The 25,473-nt window shown below is 44.4% G+C and overlaps 1 protein-coding gene across 1 annotated transcript in view; it reads right to left on the bottom strand.

The window, feature by feature from the left end:
• Positions 1–24,394, bottom strand: part of LOC126144568 (dehydrogenase/reductase SDR family member 11-like) — a 59,458-nt gene extending 35,064 nt beyond the window's left edge. Inside the window, exons 1-3 of the mRNA XM_049915499.1 lie at positions 24,257–24,394; positions 5,032–5,194; positions 3,332–3,461 (exon numbers count right to left, since the gene is read on the bottom strand). Coding sequence (XP_049771456.1) covers positions 3,332–3,461; positions 5,032–5,194; positions 24,257–24,388 — 425 coding nt within the window. The 5' untranslated portion in view covers positions 24,389–24,394. The remainder of the gene's footprint in view (positions 1–3,331; positions 3,462–5,031; positions 5,195–24,256) is intronic.
• Between the last annotated feature and the right edge of the window lie 1,079 nt (positions 24,395–25,473).

The raw sequence follows: 25,473 nt of genomic DNA, 5'->3' as shown, positions 1-25,473 counted from the left end.
AGTGCACATTATGTTAGAGTCAAATTAGGATTTGTGCCACAATAGATTTTAAACTGTTTTGTAATATGAGGATGTTTTAATAACTCTCGTAAAAAAAAGGAAAAAGTGTGCTTCTTAAACAACTCAACTTACTTGTCGACATTTTGTACTGTGGAGGATACACGCTTGCTCCAGCGATCTTCCAGCCTTTTCATCCCATCACAGAAATAAGTTCTGTCAAACTCTGCGAAACACTCATTAAATGCAACTATCACTCCTCCATTTGATGAGAATTTCCTCCAGTGAGCCAAAGTTTCAAGTTAGGGAACAAGAAGAAGTAACTTGGGGATTAAGCCTGGTGAATAAGGTGAATGATGAACTAATTCAGATATAAATTCACTCTCTGTTGCCATAGTTACCGCTGATGTGTGGGATGGCACATTATTCTGCTGAAACAGCACTTTTTGCGTCCAGAATGAGATTTCCATTCAGCAACCGAGTGTGCGCTGTTGTGAAACTTCCTGGCAGATTGAAACTGTGTGCCGAACCGAGGCTCGAACTCGAGTCCTTGACCTTTCGCGGGCAAGTTCTCTACCAACTGAGCAACGCTAGCATGATTCACGCTCCGTCTTACAGCTTTACATCGGGCAGTACCTCGTCTCCTACCTTCCAAATCACAGAAGCTCTCCTGCGAAACTTGCAGAACTAACACTTCCGTTTGCACTATTGTGTGCGAACCTAGGTCTTTTTGCAGCCATCAGAAGTTTCAAACGATCCAATACTGAAGCATAACAGGGTCCGGTTACGTTTCTACCTTTTTCCAAGTAATCTATGAAGATTATTCCTTGAGAATCCTAAAAATATTACCACCACTATACAAAATAAGGTTCGTTATTGATTTTGAAAAGATATCATCAAAATAAAACGTTGGTTCACACCGAGAACATCATTGTCTTAAAGATAGACTTCAACAATCCTGGAGATTTATTTCACAACAAATGCCCTATGCTTACTTTGCATCAGTTCTGGCATGCAGTGTGTAAACACAGAATGTATTTGTTTACATGCCGCAGTAACAAGACATATTTCAGAAATAAATAAATCATTCAGAAATCAGAGAAATCTGGTCAGTTTAGAAAATCAGGAAGTAATGAGTCATTTCTCTTAATGACGTGAAAGGAGGTCACTGCGCTTAACGGATGACGAAACTACATAACGTGACATCATGAAGGAACATAAAGCAAAACAAGAATGTTTCAACTTATTATTATATGTAACATCGTCATTGGGATCAAGTGATCTAAATGAAGCAGCCACCGATACGAATACCTGTTATATCGTAACAGCGCTTGCCTGAAGACATTCAGTGTCTTCTATAATGCCAACTTGTTGATCGCAGCCACTGAAGAAGCACTCAAGAATAATTAGTCGGACTAGCATTTCGACTTCGCCATACAGCCATCCACCATTACGCCTTCGTCCCTTGGTATATACACTGATGAGTCAAAACGTTATGACCTCCTGCTTAGTAGCTTGTTTACGCACAGGACCTGTAATTCGAGTAAATAACGCGTCGGTGATTTGCGTACGCGGTGATAGCGCCCAATAGTGACCCAGATGGGCTCCACATGATTTACATCAGGCGAATTTGGTCGCCGAGACATTAACGTGAACTGAGTACAGTGCTCCTCAAACCAACACGGATCCGGCCCCCAGACACGGGTTATTTTACTGATAGAAGTTGACTGGGGAAGACATCAAGCATGAAGGGATGCAAGTGGTTTGCTGCTGTCAGCGCGCAGCGCAGGAGAATGTTTCCCATAGCACAATGTTGTTCCCACCAGCCTGCGTCCGTGTCGCGCTGCACGTTTCGATCCGCCGTTCACATCGAAGGTGGCGTTTGGGCAGATGAACAGCGAGCTAGTGTAGCAAAAATGAGATTCATCTGAAGAACCGTCCGCGGCTCGTGGTTTGCGGTAGCGTTCTCGCTTCCCGCGCACGGGGTCCCGGGTTCTATTCCCGGCGGGGTCAGGGATTTTCTCTGCCTCGAGATGACTGGCTGTTATGTGTCTTTGATCATCATTTCATCCTCATTCACTCGCAAGTCACCGTAGTGGCGTTAAGGAACTTGAGGAGCGGCGGCCGTACCGCCCCGTGAGGGGTCTCCCGGCCACCAATGCTATACGTTTCCATTGATCCACGCTCAAACCACTATAGTTCCGTGCCCACTGCAATCGTAACTGACGATGACGTAGCGTCAACATGTGAACATGAATGGGTGGTTTGCTGCGGAGCTCCATGTTCGACAATATACGGTGAACATGTGCGTGCACCCGAATCGTGCTCTTTCCGCAGAGATGCTACAGGTCACCATCTATTCTATTTTACAGAGCAGACAAGCCTCCGAACCCTAAGTTCTGTGAAGAATCGTCGGCGCCCAACCATTTAGTGCCTAGTGGTAGACTCACTGTCCTTCCGCCTCTTTCTGTAGATGCTGACGACAACAGCGTGTGAACATTTCAGCCGCTTCACCGTTCTCGAGATACTCGTTTACAAACTCTGCGTAATAATAATCTGCCCTTTTCCAAAGTCGCTTATCTCAATGGATTTCCCCATCTGCAGCCCATATCTTCGCTATGTTGATCCCCAATACATTTGTTACCGTGTCATGCGCCCGTAAAGCAACCTGGCGGCATAGAACGTCACGGTGGACAATTGTCATAATGTTTTGGCTGATCAGTGTATGACTGTGTGTCCCAAGCGATCTATGGTGAAATTATCACATGATGCTAGTTGCGGAAGAGATAAATTTTGGTATGTAATTCGCTGGAGGAATCCTAATTCAATGGACCAGCCACGAAAACCATAACTTACAAAAAGCTCCACCAGTCCCTGAGAATTGCCTGTGTATCTAGTACGACCCTTACCTTCTTCGATAAATAAAGAACATAGAATAAATTGAAAAGAGTGTCTCTTTTGGCCATCAGTGTATTTAGTGGGCACGGCGCAGAAGAATTCCGAACCAAACTCATTGTTGTACATTGAAACATATATTCGGTACACGATGAAGAAGAATACTGTAATCCAAGAAGGATCAAGAACCTTATTACTTTCTCCGTAAAGTCTCCATGTCAGAGCTTCCGCAGGTTTGAATGCAGAATTCAAGCGTGGGGTAGTCTTCAGGTCACCAGACACAATCATTCTAATGAAGTAACGGATGTCGATGTTTATCGGATTCCCAGAAGCCTAATACAACATCTTCACTGACTGTCACGTGCTGAATGGCTGTATTCTGAAGAACACCTATATACAGTCTCAAGAAAAGTATCGCTATAAACGCTTTGAAGCGCACCTGCATATGTGGATGATGAAGCCGTCGTCAACACCCCTGTCCAGCATGCTCTGGACGGCCTCCCTGGTGCAGATGGACAGCCCCAGCACGTTGACGTCCAGTATGCGCTTCCACTCGGCTGTCTGTCCAGCTGGGAACAGAGTATGCCACCACGATCAGTCAGCAACAAACCGAAGGACGAGGACTGTATTAAAACCGTGTTAACTGACTCATCTTTCGAAATGCTTATGCATCAAAGGCCCTGTACATAATGAAGCTACTCAGCACAGTCATAATTTAAATTGTAGTGACTGAGCATCATTGTTGAAGCTTATTCCGTAATCCTCGTTGAAAGAATTCGGAAAAATTGTTGTATCTACTTCTTCAACTCAAAATGTTATCAAATCGCGGACGCTGGGAACTGTCTTTCATGGGTTATAACGTGTAAAAGATGAAGGAGGTCACATGTGGACTGTGCGATGGGTAAGGGATCTTGATCCTTTCCAAGAAGGTGGCAGATTCGCTGCCAAAGATTCTTGCAGTTGGGCATTACCACTGTGAAATTGGATCGTTTCGTGTTCTTATGTAATCTCCTCCTTCTTTGATGTCTTTATGATTGTTAAAGGTAAATATAATTCTAGCTATTTATTAACAGCGGCGTTACAAAAAATCAAGAACTACAACCTTTTCGTTCCAGAAGTAGTCACAATGAATTTTTTTGAGCTGGCTGCCGTTTGCACTTAATTAGTATTCGGCAGGAGCTAAGTCACTAGTACCTGGACTTTTATTTCATTCTGCATCATGAATACGGGATACAGAGTAGTCAGAAACAGTCTGAAAAGCTTTCAAGGGTGTTATGAAACGGATACAATGCTTTGCGCTGTCTCCAAAATAATAAGCTTTGAAGTTAGCCGAGCAGGCCGTTGATCCCGCATATTCAAGCGGGCTGCCAGATACATTCATTGTCAGTTGTTATAGCATAGATGACAGCTTATGGGACTGCCCTGTCTCCGGCTTTGGTTCGATCTTTACCACCGTCCCATGTCCAATTATTACGTCGCTTGTGTGTGTCTGTGTGCCAACTGCGGAATTCCTCGTGCTTACTTTTCGTTCAAATTCCGCGAGCTCTGAACAATAGCTACGTGTCCTATCGCTTGTCTCAGCAGCGTGTTTCTGTATCAAAATGGCACTGCCTCAATTGCCAGCCTGTGCACACCCAAGGCTATTGATTTGCTTTGGTTATGTGATGTGCAACTGGCCTCACGATCTGGCTTATCACTATGTACTGTCTGTGTTATTTCGTCATCGCACTGCCTCATCTGCCACCTGTGAACATGTTAGACTAGTTGCTTGCTTTCGCAATTTTTTCAAGGCACCTTACGATCCCTTTAACTGTTGCACCTGCTGCCTCTTTTCCTCTTTCGACATTAACTGAGCATTTTACAGTCTGTGAACTGAACAATTCTTTATCAAAAAGTGTGTCAATATTTTGTGGGAGCTTTGCTTCTTATGCTACATGCAGTTTGTATTACACGAGATGAATAAGACATTCAGCCGTGGCAAGAGAGAAACAGAAAGCTTATAAGAAGTCTTTTCAGCACAATATCTGTCCGTGCTTTACTACCTGTCCACATAAACCTCAAACCTCTTTCCATGTTCTTTGTCGTAACATGACGTGTCGTGGTTCTTGCTTGAATGGAAGCGAACTGTGGCTCACTTACTTGACGGAAGACTCTCTCTGCAAACGCCGGCGTTGTTGATAAGGACATCGACTCCTCCTAAATTCTCTTTGATCCATTTGAAGGCGCATAGAATACTCTCCTCGCTGCTAACGTCACCCTGTAATGGATACAGCGTACCCGGAGCATCCTTCAGTTCTAGAGCCTGCAAGAAATAAATGACAGGTTAGTAGAATCTGCACAGGATAGCAGGAGGAAGATCTACTTTGCCATCAGGAGAAAGATCACGATTGTCATTTAACTAACTTCCAGTCTACACAAGTGAGTGTCATCAGTACAGGAACAAAGAAGCCGTTGCCTCTAAGGGTGAAAATACATCTGTATCTTGAATGAAATTTTCACTCTGCAGCGGAGTGTGCGCTGATATGAAACTTCCTGGCAGATTAAAACTGTGTGCCCGAGTTCGAGTCTCGGTCGGGCACACAGTTTTAATCTGCCAGGAAGTTTTCATCTGTATCTTTCCCGAGAATGGCGAAGTACATGAATCATTTAATTTTATCACGTATATAAAGAAACTGAACGTAGCCATTCACTGTTAAGCTTTTACCACTAACTAATCGGGTTAAAGTACCAATCAGGTAAGATTCAAAAATTTACATTTTCAGAATTCTTCAAACAACTTAGAGCTAATCAAAATGAGAAGTCAACAATTTTGAGAACATCACTTAGTGTTCTGCTAGCTGTTATACCTTACCTAGTGCACCAGAAACTACAGTCACGGAAAAAAATCGCAGCACCAAAAAAATGGTAGAAGTAGAGCACTGAAACTTCCGAAATACGTTAGTCTAGGTAACATATTTAACTGAAAATAAAATTAGAAGGAAGGTCAGATTTGGCCGTAATTTTGATGATCTATTAACAGCAAAATCGATTTTTGATCACATAATGATCATCTTCAGTGCTGGAAGTTCAACATTTCACATAGCGATCAGTGAATAGGAAAAGACCACAAATACACCTGAGTATAAACCAGCTGTTGGTAAGAACATAACTTTAGCGTAGAAATTAAAGCTCGTGGGCACTGGTGTAACTAGACATGGTAATAGAAGCTATCTTTCTTTATTCGTGTCACAGGTACACTAAAATGAACACATATAGAATACATACAAAGAAAACTATACAGTATTCGCCCAGAATTGGGTAACTTTGATAGCATTGGGTGCTGCAGACGCCAAGTCCTTCGTGCTACCGCTGGTTGAGCATGAGTTATATTTTAAGAGATGCCGGGTTGTCTGCAGTTCAATTCGCACAGTGTTGTGTTGGCAGTTGGCAGTTGGAAGTTCCATTTAAGGAGATTGTCCCTCTATCTTGCGACTTCGGTCCGTAGTCTGTTCAAGGACTGCCAGATGACCCACTTCTCCACATGTCCCGGCGGCAGTTTGACAGGTGTTGGCATCTTTCTCTCCAATTGGTGAGTCGGGTAGCCGCAGCTGATCCTTCTAAGGGCTGTGAAGTTGTTAGGAATCTCTTCCCAGACTTCAGTCTTGGCTTGGCAGGCTGATGTGGGTGTGAGGTCACTGTATGTGATTTATGCCTCTCGATGTTAGCGGCGACCTCTCTTCTGATGTCACGTGGAGCAATCCCAACGAGTCATTGAACTTTGTCTATGAGGGTTGGCTTTAGGCAGCCTGTAACAATCCTACAGCTGTCTTTTAAGGCTATATCAACCTGCTTTGCATGTACTGAGTTGTACCACTCTGGGCTGGCATACTCTCCTGGTGAAGCCGCTGTTTACTGTGATTGTTTCATAGCTTCTGTTACTGCTAATAACTAGACACAAGTGCCTACGAGTTTTAATTTGTACGCTAAAGGTATGTTCTTACCAACAGCTGGTTTATACTCAGGTGTACTTGTGGTCTTTTGTTTCTTATTCACTGATCGCTATGTGAAATGTTAAACTTCCAGCACTGAAGATGATCATTATGTGATCGAAAATCGATTTTGCTGTTAATAAATCAACAAAATTACAGCCAATGCTGAACTTCCTTGTAGTTTTATTTATCATGTGGTCGTTGTGCACACAGCAGTCTATGGAGTCGCCAATCAATAATATTTAACTGAGTAACACCGTGGGATCACAGGTTAATGTAAGCTCGAGATAAGCCATTCTAAATGTGAAATTCTGGAACATTAATAAACCGTGTAACCGCTAGACTGTTGAATGTAAGCATTCAAAAGTGCATGTATTGTATCGTGCAGGTGCTGTAGGACACCTTGCAGGCTTTAGTTCCATGGCTGTTACACTTGGTCGGTCATTGGAGGGACGGTTAATGCCGTTTGTGCATGACGCTGGAATTGTCAGCCGATGATGTCCGTATGTACTTAATTGCAGGAAGATCTACTGATCGAACAGGCGAAGGTAACATGACGACACTTTGTAGAACATACAGGATTACAAAAATATGTGGACGAGCGTTATCCTGTTGGAAAACATGCCTTGTAATGCTATTCATGAATGGGAGCAACGGGTAGATTCACCAGACTGACGTACAAATTTGTAATCAGGGTGCGTGGGATAACCACGAGAGGGCTCCTGCTCTAATATGCGAAGTCGCACCTTACAGCACAACTCCAGTTGTAAGTCTTTGTGTCCAGCATGCAGACAGGATGGTTGCTGGCCCTAAACTGGCCTCCTTCTAACCGACACCCCGAAGCAGCACCAGCTTTCATCAGAAAACACAACAGATCTGCACCCAGCCCTACAACGAGCTCTTGCTTGACACCACTAAAGTCCCAAGCGGTGGTAGTTTGGAGTCAGTGCAAATCATGCTACAGGGTGTCTGGTTCGGAGCTGTCCTTGATGTAACAGATTTGTAACTTCACTGTGTGATTGTGGTGCCAACTGTTGCATGAGGGACGACGTGCAGGAGCCATACGCTGAAAAAGCTGGTCTACCCTCTCGGTTGTGCCACGTGGCCGTCCGGAGGCCCATCTTCTTGCGACAGTACACTTCTAGGACCACCGCTGCCAGCCATCATTTACAGTGGCTATGTTCCTGCTAGTCTTTCTGCAGTATTGCAGAAGTAACATCCAGCATCACATAGCCCTATTACACGACCTCGTTCAAACTCAGTTTGATATTGATAACGGCGTCTTTGTCGCTTTAAAGGCATTCTTGACTAACATCAACTCAACACGTCGAACCGCAAAGTTAACTAACGATTACGACTGTTAAGCGTGTATCTGAAGAAAACCTGTTTGCATCGTCGTAGTGCTGTTAGTGCCACTCTTAAGCGAAATTTGAGTCGACATCATCTTTCATATGTCGACACACGCCTACCAACTATCGTGTCACGAAACTTGTTCTCGGTGTTGTGATTTATTTGCGTCAGCCTGTAACACCACCTTTTCATCTGACCAATAACCGCAATTTGCGTAGGGTATTAACTACTCTACCGTATGTGGAAATTGCAACACCAAGAAGGAAACGTATGAATTCAATTAAATTAATACCACAGATTAGGTACATGGCAAGTAACAAATGATTACCTTTTCAAATCTGTACATGTCCTTTGAGCCCTACTATTCAGTATGTCGTGTGGCCACCATGCACTGCAATTAGAGCTGCTGTACGCAGTGGCATTGAATCAATAAGGATCTGAATACGTTCCTGAGGGATTTCCCTCCATGCAGTTTGTATCCGAGCCCACAAATCCGTGACACAAGTTACTGGAGGACCGTAATACACCAGGTGCCGACCAACCATATCCCAGACACGTTCCATGGGCGACATGTCTGGCGAACGTGCAGGTCATGGAAGCAATGATACCTGTCGCTCTTCGAAGAAGACCTGTACCTTCCTCGCAATATATGACCGGGCATTGTCCTGTTAAAATGTGGCTTGTGCAGCTGCCTGAGTCAGAGGGAGTACATCAGGCTCCACAACCCCCGTTAGGTACTTGTTGCTGTTCAAAGTGTCCACAACACGTACGAGGCGAAAACGGTTGTTGTAATCAATGGCACCCCAAATCATCACAAATGGTGTTTGTCCGCTGTGCCGCTCCATAACGTAGCCCTCCAGGTTGGGCTCACCACGGTACTGCCGGTCACGTATGCGGCCGTCACTGTAGGACACGTTGAAGCGGGACTCATCAGAAAAGATTACATGTTGCCACTCAGAAACTCGGTGACGGTGTTCATGTGCCCAGTGCAGTCGGAGGAGCTTGTGCTTCCTGCACAATAGAAGCCGACGTAATGGTATGCGTGCAACCAGTCCAGCCTGCAGCAGACGGCGATGAACCATCGATGCACACAAGTTCACACCTGTTGCATTGCTCCAGTGACGAACCAACAATGTGGATGACGCTGTACGATCCGTAATGGTCATGCGGACAAATTGACGGCCATCTCGTGCTGTGGTCATGTTCCGTGGTCCAGTTCCCGCTAGTCACTGCGTACGACCTTCCTCTACCCACTGCTTCTACACACGCATCTTTGTTGTAATATCATGTCCTGTGTGAGCCGAACTGTCACGGCATGACAACCCCGTTTCCCGGAGACCGACCACTCTGCCCCGTTCAAACTCGCTCACATGCCGATGTGGCTCACTTTTATCGTCGACGAGGCATATTGGCACTCACTGTATTGTTTCCACTTTGTGTGACAGCTCTGCACCGACTACACTTGGCGCAACACCGATCCTGTCGGACCGACACGAGAGGGCTCTGCTCGGCCTCGTGTACCCCGTCTCGCTGCAAAGCGTATCGAGTATTGCTTGCACACCCGTCGCCACATCCACGAAGCGTGGCGCTTTTCGGGTAATTCCTTCTCGGTGTTGCACTTTTCACAAACGACAGTGTATATCCATTGTGGCATTTTATTGCAATGGAAATGAGTGCTCTCCACCCATTAATGGTGAAAATCTTCTGCTTGAGACTGGAAACTGTTAGTTTTCTCAGTTCCCAATTTCCCTGGAGTTAATGTCGCAACATAACGTTGACAACTCTGCCACTGTCTCGGCTCAAGCAGTTGGTAGTTGTCATGTTGAAGAAGGGATACTGAAGTATGTGTCAGATGTTGCTCCTGTTTGGCAAACTGATGCGACCATTGCCTCTTACTTTACTGTCGCCAGTAACATCGATTTATGGAGTTCTTACGATGTAGCAAGATATCTTAGGACGTTCAGCGCTAGATAGTACCGAGCGAGGTGGCGCAGTGGTTAGACACTGGACTCGCATTCGAGAGGACGACGGTTCAATCCCGCGTCTGGCCATCCTGATTTAGGTTTTCCGTGATTTCCCTAAATCGCTCCAGGAAAACGCCGGGGTGGTTCCTTCCAAAGGGCACGACCGACTTCCTTCCCCGTCCTTCCCTAATCCGATGAGACGGATGACCTCGCTGTCTGGTCTCCTTCCCCTAACAACTCAACCCCAACCCAGTGCTAGATTGTTTGCAGTTTTCCTCGAAGCAGCTATTGCAGCAGGCAACTGTGTGCTCATGGGATCGGTACACAAGAAGAGTCCGTCGACTTGTTTCGTACTGTGTGACCTGTCAGAAAGTAGTTTAGCCATTAGCACGCTGTTTTATATGGACAGCGAACAGAAGCGGCCATGTCGACAAAATCGAATTTACTGATATCTGTCTTATAGCTTCTGCAACGATGCCTGGTGTGTTCGAGCCACCTGTAAATAACTTTTTGCTGTGAACTGTATCATTTATTTTATGTTGAGCCCCCAAGTGACTCGACGATATTGCCGCTTTGTAATTTCATTATCTTGTACTGAATAGTGAACGCGAATTACTTGATACCACATTTCCACAGTTCGGAGAATATTGACAATGGACAAAGTTCACAGATGAAAAAACATCGTAGCACGAAGAAGGCGTTGTGCGACATAAACGACAGTTGGTAAGCGTGTTTCTACATCTGAAAGATGATGTCTATTAAAGTTTCGCTCCAATCGCGTAAGACAGACGCTACTAGCGTCACTCTGAGGATGCAAATCAGGTTTGCTTCAAATACACGCTGTTATAGTCGCAAGCGTTACTTACAATTCAGACTGAACATGCTGATTTCATATTAGTCAAGAACGCCTTTAAGACAACAAAGACACCATTGCCAACACTTCACTGAGGGTCACGGAAAGTTGGGTGTTCCTTCCTCGATAATGCAGAAAGACTTATCACGAACGCAGCCACTGCACATAATTGCTGGCTGCTGTGGTCACGTGAATGTACAGTTGCGAGAAGACCGGGCTCCAGACAGCCAAGTTGCACTAACAGGAGAGAAGACCTTCGGCTTATGGCTCTGACGCATCGTACTGCATCTGCGGCAGCTATATGACCAGCCGTTGACACCGCAGTGACACAACGAGCTGTTACCAATCGGTTACTACAAGGACAGCTCCGAGCCACTCGTAATGTAGCGTGCACTTCATTGGTCCCAAACCACTGTCATTTGCAACTTCAGTGGTGTCAAACAAAAGCTCATTGGATGTCAGGGTGAAGGTCCGTTGTGTTTTCTGATGAAAACTGGTTCTGACTCGATGCCACTGATGGCCGTGTGTTGGTCAGAAGGAAGCTGGACGCTGGACGCTGGAACTACACCTGGAGTTTTAGTCTGGAGTGCGATTTCGCATGACAGCAGGAGCACACTCTTGGTTACCCCACACATCCTGACTGCAAATTTGTACATCTGCTGATTCGACCTGTTGCACTGTTCTTCTGTTCTTGTAACGGAACGTGCTCTACAAAGTGTCTACACCCACATCTACATGGATAGTCTGCAAATCACATTTAAGTGCCTGGCAGAGGGTTCATCGAACCACCTTTACAGTTCTCTATTATTCCAATCTCGTATAGCGCGGGGAAAGAATCAACTCCATTATTCCAATCTCGTATAGCGCGGGGAAAGAATCAACACCTATATCTTTCCGTGCAAGCTCTGATTTTCGTTATTTTATCGTGGTGATCTTTCCTCCCTATGTAGGTCGGCGTCAACAAAATATTTTCGCATTCGGAGGAGAAAGTTAGTGGCTGGAATTTCGTGAGAAGATTCCGTCGCAACGAAAAACGCCTTTCTCTGAATGATGTCCAGCCCAAATCCTGTATCATTTCTGTGACACTCTCTCCCATATTTCGTGATAATACAAAACGTGCTGCCTTTCTTTGAACTTTTTCGATGTACTCCGTCAGTCCTATCTAGTAAGGATCCCACAAGGCGCAGCAGTATTCTAAAAGAGGACGGACAAGCGTAGTGTAGGCAGTCTCCTTAGTAGGTCTGTTACATTTTCTAAGTGTCCTGCCAATAAAACGCAGTCTTATGTGTGTGTTCCTTCCAATTTAAGTTGTTCATAATTGTAATATCTACGTATTTAGATGAATTTATGGCTTTTAGATTAGACTGATTTATCGTGTAACAAGTTTAACGAGTTCCTTTTAGCACTCATGTGGATGACCTCACACTTTTCGTTATTTAGGGTCAACTGCCACTTCTCTTACCATTCAGATATTTTTTCTAAATCGTTTTGCAGTTTGTTTTGATCTTCTGATGACTTTATTAGTCGATAAACGACAGCGTCATCTGCAAACAACCTAAGACGGCTGCTCAGATTGTCTCCCAAATCGTTTATATAGATAAGGAACAGCAAAGGGCCTATAACACTACCTCGGGGAACGCTAGAAATCACTTCTGTTTTACTCAATGACGTTCCGTCAATTACTACCAACTGTCTCGACATGTTGCCTTAGAATGCTCGATCACCAGATTTGTCTCCAGTGTAGCACATATTAGACGTCAAGTTTTGTTTTCTTATTGGCAACGTTACGTAGCGCTCTGTATGACAATCACTGGCTGTGCTGTGTGCAGTCTGTGGCTAGTTTGCATTGTTGTCTGCCATTATAGTGTTGGGCAGCGGCAGCTGGATGTGAACAGCGCGTAGCATTGCGCAGTTAGAGGTGAGCCGCCAGCAGTGGTGGATGTGAGGAGAGAGATGGCGGAGTTTTGAAATTACATATATTATGACTTGTGATGATATTAAGGTAAATACATTGTTTGTTCTCCATTAAAATCTTTCATTTGCTAACTATGCCTATCAGTAGTTAGTACCTTCAGTAGTTTGAATCTTTTATTTAGCTGGCAGTAGTGGCGCTCGCTGTATTGCAGTAGTTCGAGTAACCAAGATTTTTGTGAGGTAAGTGATTTGTGAAAGGTATAGGTTAATGTTAGTCAGGGCCATTCTTTTGTAGGGATTTTTGAAAGTCAGATTGCGTTGCGCTAAAAATATTGTGTGTCAGTTTAAGCACAGTCTCGTATACAATTCTCTAAGGGGACGTTTCAAACGGACAACTCCAGCGTCGTCCACAAAGAGCATTAACCGCCCCTTTATTGACAGACCAATGCAACAGGCTTGGAATTCCATCCCACAAGGTAATGTCCGGTACACGTACAACACAATGCATGCACATTTGCATGCTTCTATTCAGCATTCTGGTGGTCAAACCAGTTAGTAATGTACCAGCATTTCACATTTGTAATGGCTAATCGCAAGCTTATACTCACTTGTGATATTGCACTTAAAGATGTTACCCAGAGAAATATATTCCTACAATTTCATCACTGTACATTAATTATATGTTGGTGTCGCAGTTTTTGTCCTTCAGTGTATATTCCACGAACGTGCACTGGAATACTGTATGAGTAACTCGTGCATAGCCACAGTAGCCGATTTCCAACATTTCCTATGGACTGCAGCCAAGTGGGCTGTGTAGAGCAGAGGCCTCGCCTGTACGGCGCAGGGCGCACCTCAAGTCTGCATCACCTGTGAAGACGAGTAAAGCTGCCCAAGTGTTCACTATAGGCCAGAAGCGGCTACAGGGGTAGCAGAGTACATTTGTGAGTGTTAAGCTAAATTCCCCAAATTCTCCCGACAAAAATTCGCAATCTGAAAACTCAGTTATTGAAACAGATGTAATATAAAGTTCGGGACGTGAGACGCTTCAGCTGTTTGTTGTTAACTGCCGTAGCGCGAGTTTCAAGTAACTCTCACATAATACTAAAAACACAGTTCACCAGTAAGGGGAATGTATATCGCAAATTTGGGATTGGCCAAGCAAAACTGTTAGGTCACGCGAAGTGCAAATTAAACGCCAGTACGAGTACATACAAACGAAAGTAACTAACGATGGTCGGGTTAGTTTGATAACTGCATGCTTGCAAAAGATGCCAGAATTATACTCGCCTGTCGTACAGTCATTCAACATAGCCTAAATTGAATTACACGGATGTAGTTCAACCGTACGTCAGCAGAAAGGGACTACTTTCATTCGGCTACTACAAACTAGGACATGTTCGCTTACGCTATCGACAGTAAGAAGAGACAATCTTGTAAAGTAATATTAAATCCATCATCAGATAACTGCTTCGAGAAATTAGTTCGACAGCCATTATGTGACAGAGAAGCTTTAGGGGTGCCGACATCAAGAACTCAATATGATCTTGAGACCATCGACAGTAAGTGACTGGTGACCATGGTTACCAATGCTGGTCACCAAGAAGAAAATATTTGTAAAGAACGCAAGAGAATCGTTCACGAATGATGGAACCGATAGACTGTCCTACGTAAAAGACTCAACAGAACATTTACTCATAATTCAAGAAGCGTAGACGAGTTGTCACTAATGTTCAGACCCACTATTAAATCTCTATGTGGGTAATAAAAAGAGGACGATGACCTGTCTTGCTTAAATAGTAAACCTAAATTCAGAAAACTACTGCAAACTGAATGTTGTTACACTCTCGCTAAGGTACAAATATCTCTTAACACTGTCGCAGACTTATTGGCAGCGCATTGTCTTACACGAAATAACGGCAGGTCTTTTTGTTAGATGTTAGCTCTAGAGGAAAGTTGCTGTATAAAGTTGACATAGACCCTACGAGGTACAAATGGCTCTGAGCACAATGGGACTTAACTTCTAAGGTCATCAGTCCCCTAGAACGTAGAACTACTTAAACCTAACTAACCTAAGGACATCACACACAGCCATGCCCGAGGCAGGATTCGAATCTGCGACCGTAGCGGCAGCGCGGTTCCAGACTGTAGCGCCTTTAACCGCTTGGTTACCACGGCCGGCAGACCCTACGTGTAATAATTTTTGGTCTGGGGGAAATGATCGATCCAGTAATTCAAGTTGCGGTAACTGCACAGCACAGTCTTGTTTTCACGTCATGCAGAGGGCCTTGATATACCTGATCAGCATTTTCCAGAACTTCTGAGGTCGCTGCTGTTAGAGTTCACGTGCTCTGATAACTACATCCACAATTCATCAGAAAAATGTGAGCATTTCAAGCTTCTCCATCGCACACAGACTGCAGTAAGCAGTTGCAGTACTGCCGTCTAGGGGTCAGTTGTATTTTTACTCATTTTAATTATAGCTGTTTGGTTGCTCTTCAGAGTAATTTATTTAACGATCGGTTTTGTAGCTTTGGAGCCAAATCATCAGGCTAGATGACTAAAACCGATACGCCACATGCTGGAATCCGAAGAACGTGTCGGGGCGTGTAAGCTGACTGGGAACACCCAGCTATATGCTGAACCCACATGCTTCTATTATATCTACACATGCACTCCATAAGCGACCATACGGTACATAGTGGAAGATGCTCTATACCACTGACAGACGTTCCCTTTCCAGTTCCACTCGCATATGTAACGAGGGAAAAACGACTGTTTGTTTACTGTGAATTACTTCGATGTCTTCCATTAATCCGACCCGGTGGGAATCCCAAACACTCTGATAGTAATGTGATTCTTCAATTTTTCCAGGCGCATTTTATGACGAAATAAATCTCGGGTGAACAGCCTGGTATGAGTATGCACAGGACACAATATTTCGGCCGGCCTATAGGAGTAAAATCTTTTCCTATGTTATTTACAAATATTGTAATTTCTTTGACGATGATAATTATTTAAAGTCTGATGATGGACTTCTACCCGAAAGCCACTTAAATAAATTAATCAATCCTGTAAAATGGGGGTGGGCAATTGTTTCTGCTTAGGAAGCGGAGGTTAGCGAAGACTAGCGCCTCCTGAAGTGATTGCATTCATTAGTTAACATTTAATTTCAGAATTTTACCATATACAGGGTGAGTCACCTAACGTTACCGCTAGATATATATCGTAAACCACATCAAATACTGACGAACCGATTCCACCGACCGAACGTGAGGAGAGGGGCTAGTGTATTTGGTTAATACAAACCATAAAAAAATGCACGGAAGTATGTTTTTTAACACAAACCTACGTTTTTCTAAATGGAAGCCCGTTAGTTTTGTTAGCACATCTGAACATATAAACAAATACGTAATCAGAGCCGTTTGTTGCATTGTAAAATGTTAATTACATCCGGAGATATTGTAACCTAAAGTTGACGCTTGAGTACCACTCCTCCGCTGTTCGATCGTGTGTATCGGAGAGCACCGAAATACGTAGGGATCCAAAGGGAACGATGATGGACCTTAGATACAGAAGAGACTGGAACAGCACATTACGTCCACATGCTAACACCTTTTTATTGGCCTTTTTCACTGACGCACATGTACATTACCATGAGGGGTGAGGTACACGTACACACGTGGTTTCCGTTTTCAATTACGGAGTGGGATAGAGTGTGTCCCGACATGGCACGCCAATAGATGTTCAATGTGGTGGCCACATTTGCTGCACACAATTGCAGTCTCTGGCGTAATGAATGTCGTACACGCCGCAGTACATCTGGTGTAATGTCGCCGCAGGCTGCCACAATACGTTGTTTCATATCCTCTGGGTTTGTAGGCACATCACGGTACACATTCTCCTTTAACGTACCCCACAGAAAGAAGTCCAGAGGTGTAAGATCAGGAGAACGGGCTGGTCAATTTATGCGTCCTCCACGTCCTATGAAACGCCCATCGAACATCCTGCCAAGGGTCAGCCTAGTGTTAATTGCGGAATGTGCAGGTGCACCATCATGCTGATACCAGATACGTCGACGCGTTTCCAGTGGGACATTTTCGAGCAACGTTGGCAGATCATTCTGTAGAAACGCGATGTATTTTGCAGTGCTCTCCGATACACACGATCGAACAGTGGAGGAGTGGTACTCAAGCGTCAACTTTAGGCTTCAATATCTGCGGATGTAATTAACATTTCACAATGTAACAAACGGCACTGATTACGTATTTGTTTATATGTTCAGATGTGCTGACAAAACTAACGGGGTTCCATTTAAAATAACGTAGGTTTGTGTTAAAAACATACTTCCGTGCATTTTTGTATGGTTTGTGTTAAATAATTACACTAGCCCCTCTCCTCACGTTCGGTCTGTGGAATCGGTTCGTCAGTATTTGATGTGGTTTACGAAATATATCCAGCGGTAACGTTAGGTGACTCACCTTATGTATATATATATATATATATATATATATATATATATATATATATATATATATATCTTTTGAAGCGAAAAGAAACTGATGTAGGATTGCGTACTCAAATACAGAGACATGTAAATAGGCAGAATACGACGCTGCAGTCGGCAACACCTACATCAAATCACCGACATCGCTGCAGCCGGAAAATGAACCTGCAACAATGGAACCAACGACGACTGAAGAGAATCGTTCAGCGTTACAGAAGTGCAATTCTACCGGAAATTGCTGCTGATTTCAATGATGGACCATCAAAAAGTTTAGCGAGCAAACCATACAACGAAACATCATTAGCATGAGCTTTTGAACGCAAAGGCCCACTCGTGCACCTTTTATGACTGAACGACACAAAGCTTTATGCCTTGCCTGGACCCGTCAGAATTGACAATGGACTGTTGATGAGTGGAAACATGTTGCCTGGTCGGATGAGTCTCGTTTGAAATTGTATCAAGCGAATGGACGTATCTATGTATGGCGACAACCCCATGAATCTCTGGACACTGGATGTCAGCAGGGGACTGTTCAACCTGGTGGAGGCTCTTTCATGTTGTAGCAATGTGCAGTTAGAGTGATGTGGGATTCTTGATATGTCTAGATACCACTCTGACAGTCACACGTACGTAAGCATCCGCTCTGATCACCCTCATCCATTCATGTCCATTGTGAATTCCGACCGACTTGGGCAATTCCAGCACGACAATGAGACACATCCAGAATTGCTACAGAGTGGCTCCAGGAACAGTCCTCTGAGTTTTAACACTTCTGATGGTCACCAAACTTGCCAGACATGAACATTATTGTGCATGTCTGAGATACCGTGCAAAGTGATGTTCAAAAGAGATCTCCGCCCCCTTGTACTCCTACTGATTTGTGGACAGTTCCGTAGGATTCATGGTGTCATTTCTCTCCAGCATTACTCCAGACATCAGTCGAGCACGCGCTACGTCGTGTTGCGGCACTTCTACGTGTTCACGGGGACGCCACATGATATTAGGCGGGTATATCAGTTTCTTTGGCTCTTCAGTGCGTATATATATATATATATATATATATATATATATATATATATATATATACTCCTGGAAATTGAAATAAGAACACCGTGAATTCATTGTCCCAGGAAGGGGAAACTTTATTGACACATTCCTGGGGTCAGATACATCACATGATCACACTGACAGAACCACAGGCACATAGACACAGGCAACAGAGCATGCACAATGTCGGCACTAGTACAGTGTATATCCACCTTTCGTAGCAATGCAGGCTGCTATTCTCCCATGGAGACGATCGTAGAGATGCTGGATGTAGTCCTGTGGAACGGCTTGCCATGCTATTTCCACCTGGCGCCTCAGTTGGACCAGCGTTCGTGCTGGACGTGCAGACCGCGTGAGACGACGCTTCATCCAGTCCCAAACATGCTCAATGGGGGACAGATCCGGAGATCTTGCAGGCCAGGGTAGTTGACTTACACCTTCTAGAGCACGTTGGGTGGCACGGGATACATGCGGACGTGCATTGTCCTGTTGGAACAGCAAGTTCCCTTGCCGGTCTAGGAATGGTAGAACGATGGGTTCGATGACGGTTTGGATGTACCGTGCACTATTCAGTGTCCCCTCGACGATCACCAGTGGTGTACGGCCAGTGTAGGAGATCGCTCCCCACACCATGATGCCGGGTGTTGGCCCTGTGTGCCTCGGTCGTATGCAGTCCTGATTGTGGCGCTCACCTGCACGGCGCCAAACACGCATACGATCATCATTGGCACCAAGGCAGAAGCGACTCTCATCGCTGAAGACGACACGTCTCCATTCGTCCCTCCATTCACGCCTGTCGCGACACCACTGGAGGCGGGCTGCACGATGTTGGGGCGTGAGCGGAAGACGGCCTAACGGTGTGCGGGACCGTAGCCCAGCTTCATGGAGACGGTTGCGAATGGTCCTCGCCGATACCCCAGGAGCAACAGTGTCCCTAATTTGCTGGGAAGTGGCGCTGCGGTCCCCTACGCCACTGCGTAGGATCCTACGGTCTTGGCGTGCATCCGTGCGTCGCTGTGGTCCGGTCCCAGGTCGACGGGCACGTGCACCTTCCGCCGACCACTGGCGACAACATCGATGTACTGTGGAGACCTCACGCCCCACGTGTTGAGCAATTCGGCGGTACGTCCACCCGGCCTCCCGCATGCCCACTATACGCCCTCGCTCAAAGTCCGTCACCTGCACATACGGTTCACGTCCACGCTGTCGCGGCATGCTACCAGTGTTAAAGACTGCGATGGAGCTCCGTATGCCACGGCAAACTGGCTGACACTGACGGCGGCGGTGCTCAAATGCTGCGCAGCCAGCGCCATTCGACGGCCAACACCGCGGTTCCTGGTGTGTCCGCTGTGCCGTGCGTGTGATCATTGCTTGTACAGCCCTCTCGCAGTGACCGGAGCAAGTATGGTGGATCTGACACACCGGTGTCAATGTGTTCTTTTTTCCATTTCCAGGAATATATATATATATATATATATATATATATATATATATATACAGGGTTATTACAAATGATTGAAGCGATTTCACAGCTCTACAATAACTTTATTATTTGAGATATTCTCACAATGCCTTGCACACACTTACAAAAACTGAAAAAGTTTTTTTAGGCATTCACAAATGTTCGATATGTGCCCCTTTAGTGATTCGGCAGACATCAAGCCGATAATCAAGTTCCTCCCACACTCGGCGCAGCATGTCCCCATCAATGAGTTCGAAAGCATCGTTGATGCGAGCTCGCAGTTCTGGCACGTTTCTTGGTAGAGGAGGTTTAAACACTGAATCTTTCACATAACCCCACAGAAAGAAATCGCATGGGGTTAAGTCGGGAGAGCGTGGAGGCCATGACATGAATTGCTGATCATGATCTCCACCACGACCATCCTGTTGAAAGATGAAGTCGGCGCTGTCGGTCTCCAGTTGTGGCATGAGCCAATTTTCCAGCATGTCCAGATACACGTGTCCTGTAACGCTTTTTTCGCAGAAGAAAAAGGGGCCATAAACTTTAAACCGTGAGATTGCACAAAATGGAGTTAGCAGTTGGTGGATCTTTGTTGAACTTCGTCCTGAAGTGTCGTTGCACTGTTATGACTGACTGACGTGAGTGCATTTCAAGCACGAAACACGCTTTCTCGGCTCCTGTCGCCATTTTGTCTCACTGCGATCTCGAGCGCTCTGGCGGCAGAAACTTGAAGTGCGGCTTCAGCCGAACAAAACTTTATGAGTTTTTCTACGTATCTGTAGTTTGTCGTGACCATATGTCAATGAATGGAGAACAGTGAATTTATGAAATGGCTTCAATCATTTGTAATAGCCCTGTATATATATATATATATATATATATATATATATATATATATATATTAGTCGCAGTCTCAGTCAGTTTATTTATTGTGCTGATTTGACATCATTTAAAGCTGCAAGCAAGTTTACCGTTTTCTACTTTTTTTTAAAAAAATCATCAGTGAAATTGCTGTTGAGATCCTCATCATAGCCTTCAAGTTAATGTCTGTCAAAGAGCATCTAGGGACCTACGTTTACTATTGTTCTTCAAGACACTGAAACTTTGCTCACATACTTTTATAGACCCAATTAAAGAGAATATCTTACCAGTAAATTTCTTCACACGTCGATACTTTTCAGCAGACAAAGATTTTAAAAGCCAATTAATGTCCTAGCATTAAACATATCTTTCACGTGTGATTTGACGGCACACCAATAAGTAAATGGAAAATGCCTTTATGGTTGCTCCAATAAGCCGATTGGCAACTTTGTTTCTGAAGTCAGTATCTACACTGCGTAGAGCATGCGGTCTGATGAGGCCATCCTACTGGAAACCCTGTGTCACGTCCAGGAAATAAGTCTCGGTTCAAGGCGGACTTTTCTGACTGGCTTGGTGGGCCACACAAAAATTCTTAGCCGTCCGCAAGTGGCAAGGGGGGTCACTATTTCCCTACTCTGCTGTACAATATACGCAATACTGTGTTTCTCATGTGTTATGTTGCTCTACCAAGAAGCAACAAGGATTAGTTAATGCAACGGGCTGTTTATTAATGTGATGATTCCGTTTCTCATATTTTGTTCTTTAAATGTTTTTCGCATTAGCGACGACTTTCCGACGTTCATTGGCTATGTCGTGAGACTCCAAACTATTCCATGTGAATGGCATCGTCGATGTAGCAACACAATCGAAGCCTCATCCGCTAGAACGAAAGGACACATTATTAACAAACCACACGAACGTCAACTACAGTTGAGTCTTACAAATAAAAACGTCGAGGAGACCAATTACGCAACGCGTAGCGTCACACGTCAAAGTTTTTGAACGTTGCCTCCCTCTGTCACCTTAAAATACTAACGACGGCCTCGGGGAACGCTACAGATCAGTCTGTCAGCGCTATCCGCCGAGTAAGTGGATTAAGGACCGAAAAGACCCCGGAGGTTTAATAATCAAATTCTGAAAATGCTGAGAAAGCAGAGATTTTCTTTTGCTAGGTTCTAAAAAGGAAACGCAACAGTTGTCAGGCAAAAATTAGTAGAAATTCGTCCGTGTACAAAAAGGCACGAGAAGAATAGAATTTCGACCGCCATCCGTTGGCAGAGGACGATACCTGGAGAAAATTCGGGTCTTACGTATAATCAGTAACTGAGTCGAAGGCTTCGATCCAGCCACTCATCACCAAATAAGTTGTCATGTCCGAATGAAATTTCAGTTCTATTTTATAGGGAGCTCTCTTCGGCACTGGCTCCTTACTTAATTTGCATAATCTATCGCCCACAGTGAGGTCCCAAGTGACTTGAAAAAATGGTAGGTGACTCCTGCGTATATGAAGGGTAAATTAACGGATTCGCGGTGTTACGGATCAGTAATGTTAACATTGGTTCACTGCAGAAATGTTAACCATATACTGAGTTCGAAGTAACAAACTTCCTTTGGACAAAAGCTTCTGTCCGCAGAACAGCACAGATTTAAAAACAATGGCTCGTGCGAAAGTCAGATTGTTTCTCGCACGATATCCTGCGAACCATGGATGAAAGGCCACAGTCAGATTCTGTTTTCCTAGATTTCCAGTGTGGACTCCGCACAGTGTACAACTGTAGACCTAATGACGGTCCGGTAATACCGAATAGGATCTCAGATATGTAAGTGGCTATAAGACTTTTTAAGTAATAGAACCCAGTAGGTTTCCCGGGACGAGTGATAGGACCAATCTTATTCTCTTTATATGAATAAACCATGTGACGGATAGGGGGACTATTCGCTGACAACAATGCAGTGTACGGTAAAGTGTTCTCGTTGAGTGTGTTGCAGAATACAGGATGAACAGGAGATAGTTTAAATCTGATGTGATGAATGACAGCTTGTTCTACATTTAGAGAAACGTCAGTTGATGCAGGAGAGTAGAAAAAGCAATTATGTGATGTTCGAATAGAGTTTCAGTGCTGTGCTACTTGACACAGTCACTTCGATTAAATATCTTCATGTAAATGAAATGAAATGAGTATGTAATGTAGACAATAGGGGAGGTGATTGGCTGACATGAATTTATTGGGATAGTTCTAGTGAAAATGTAGCTGATCTATGAAGGAGACCACGTACAGAACACTGGTGCTGCCCATTTTCGAGTACTGCTCCAACAAGTCGGATTAAAGAAAGACAAGGAAACAATTCAGAGACGTCTGCCGCGTTTCTTACTATAGAGTCGAACAATAGGCAAGTGAAACAGAGATACTTCGTGAATGTAAATGGGAATCCCTGGAGGGAACACGTTGTTCCTTTCGTTAAACACAACTGAGAACGATTCTACTGCTGCGAATGTCTATTACACCTAGGGGCCACCAAGTTAAGGTAAGAGAAAGTAGGGCTCTTTTTGAGGTGTATAGGCAATCGTTCTTGCCTCGTTCTATCTGCGAGTGGAATATGAAAGGAAAAGACGGATAATAGTACAAAATACTATCTGCCGTGCACCGTATGGTGACGTGCGGAATATGTGTCTGGTTGTAGAACTTCACATTACAAAACAGCTTTGGTTCGAGACGGATTGTTGAACTCAGAATCCAGCTACCTCATACCAATCAAAACTAGACCTCGAGTTACACTACAGTCAGCACTACAGTCTGTTCACACATCCTAACGTTTTGTCTCGAATACTACGGTAGAGCATCAAAGAGTGGCTGTGTACGCCACATGCAACACTAAGGAATTTGCTCGTTTCTTTGCTTGCCGACGTGAGACCGCGTGTTTTGAATCTCTGTGCGTATATGGACAAGTTCAGACAATACTTTTATATGTGTTTAGTCTTACAGTTGGGGTCAGTTCTTAGCAGCAAAAAGTGTTAATACATTCTGGAAGAAAAAAGCGACATTCCATTTGCAGAGACGGTGATGAACATTTGTTTATGAAATGCTGCCCATATATATCATTCATATTTGTAATAGTACTTTATTAAATTCACAGGTAGATCTAGTGAAAGGAATTGCACTTGTTTCAGGTCATAATTTTAAGCTTTTCTGTTTTCTGGTGTAGCACCTGAAGATGGTCTTTGAAGGCCGAACCCGGTTATCATTGTATCATAAAAAACTGATAGGTTCAAAAATGGAAGAATAATACCTTACTCTTAATATAGCATTTCTCTGTGGCTCTGACAACCGTGGTACTTCTGTTACAGTCAGGTAAACTACACTACAAACAGAAGCAACGCCACAGTTATTGTGACTGTACGGTTCTCAGATAATGTGACGAGGCTGCTGGTTAATTAATTACCTTGACCATGTCGACCCTCCTGGCGAGGCCGACGACCTTGAGCCCGCGCCTCAGCAGCGCCTGTGCGATGGCGGCACCGATCCCAGAGCTGGCTCCGGTCACCAGGGCGACCCGACCTGCGTACCGCTCCATCCCGACAACAAGTGGCGCGGCGCGGCCACTAGCGCGGCGGATGTTTGCCTGCAGAGGGCAGGCTGCCCGCGTAGGGCCGCCTGGGCAGCTCGTTATCGCCCAGTCGCAGCCCACATGTCTCTCCGTCGGCGCGTAAACAGGACCTATTATCCGATGGGCGTCTTCAGTGAAACGATACGGAGAGACACATTAGTGCTCTGATAGGTCTCATCTTTAAGGAGGAGCTTCTAGAAGCTGGACCAAGTAGAGGAGAAGTTTTTGTTTTATTCATAAGGACCTTAAACTTGACAGAAACTGTATGTAAATAAATAAATACGTGTCATCATTTATTCCAAAGAATTTGAGAAGCTTTTCGTATTAACTACTGTCGTAAAGCTACAAAACGTCGACGGAGTAAACTCCATCCGAAGTCAAGGTGAAACGTCCCATTAGAAAAATTATAAATGATTGTGCTTAAACTGACACACAATATTTTTAGCGCAACGCAATCTGACTTTCAATAATCCCTACAAAAGAATGGCCCTGACTAACAATAACCTATACCCTTCATGAATCACTTACCTCACAAAAATCTTCATTACTCGAACTACTGCAATACAGCGAGCGCCACTACTGCCAGCTAAATAAAAGATTCTAACTACTGAAGGCAGTAACTACTGATAGGCATAGTCAGCAAATGAAAGATTTTGATAGAGAACAAACAATGTATTTACCTTAATGGTGTTCAAAAGTCGTAATATATATATATATATATATATATATATATATATATATATATATATATATATATCAGTTCATGACATCCAGTCTTACAAATTTACTGTCTCTTATGGACACACGTCCAGATCATCCGCTCTGAAAACTCCGCCATCTCTCTCCCCACATCCACCACTGCTGGCGGCTCACTTCCAACTGCGCAACGCTACGTGCTGTTAACAGCCAATTGCCCAACACTACAATAGCAAACAACAATGAAAACCAGCCACAGACTGCACACAGCACAGCCAGTGATTTTCGTACAGAGCGCTACGTGGCGTTACCAACATAAAAACCTAAACAGCCAACTTACAAAGGCATCGTTCTAC

Source organism: Schistocerca cancellata, chromosome 2, assembly GCF_023864275.1.
Source record: "Schistocerca cancellata isolate TAMUIC-IGC-003103 chromosome 2, iqSchCanc2.1, whole genome shotgun sequence".
In the NCBI taxonomy this organism is placed as follows: Eukaryota; Metazoa; Arthropoda; class Insecta; order Orthoptera; family Acrididae; genus Schistocerca; species Schistocerca cancellata.
The sequence above is the reverse complement of the archived record's forward strand: the minus strand, read 5'-3'. Positions and strand labels throughout refer to the sequence as shown.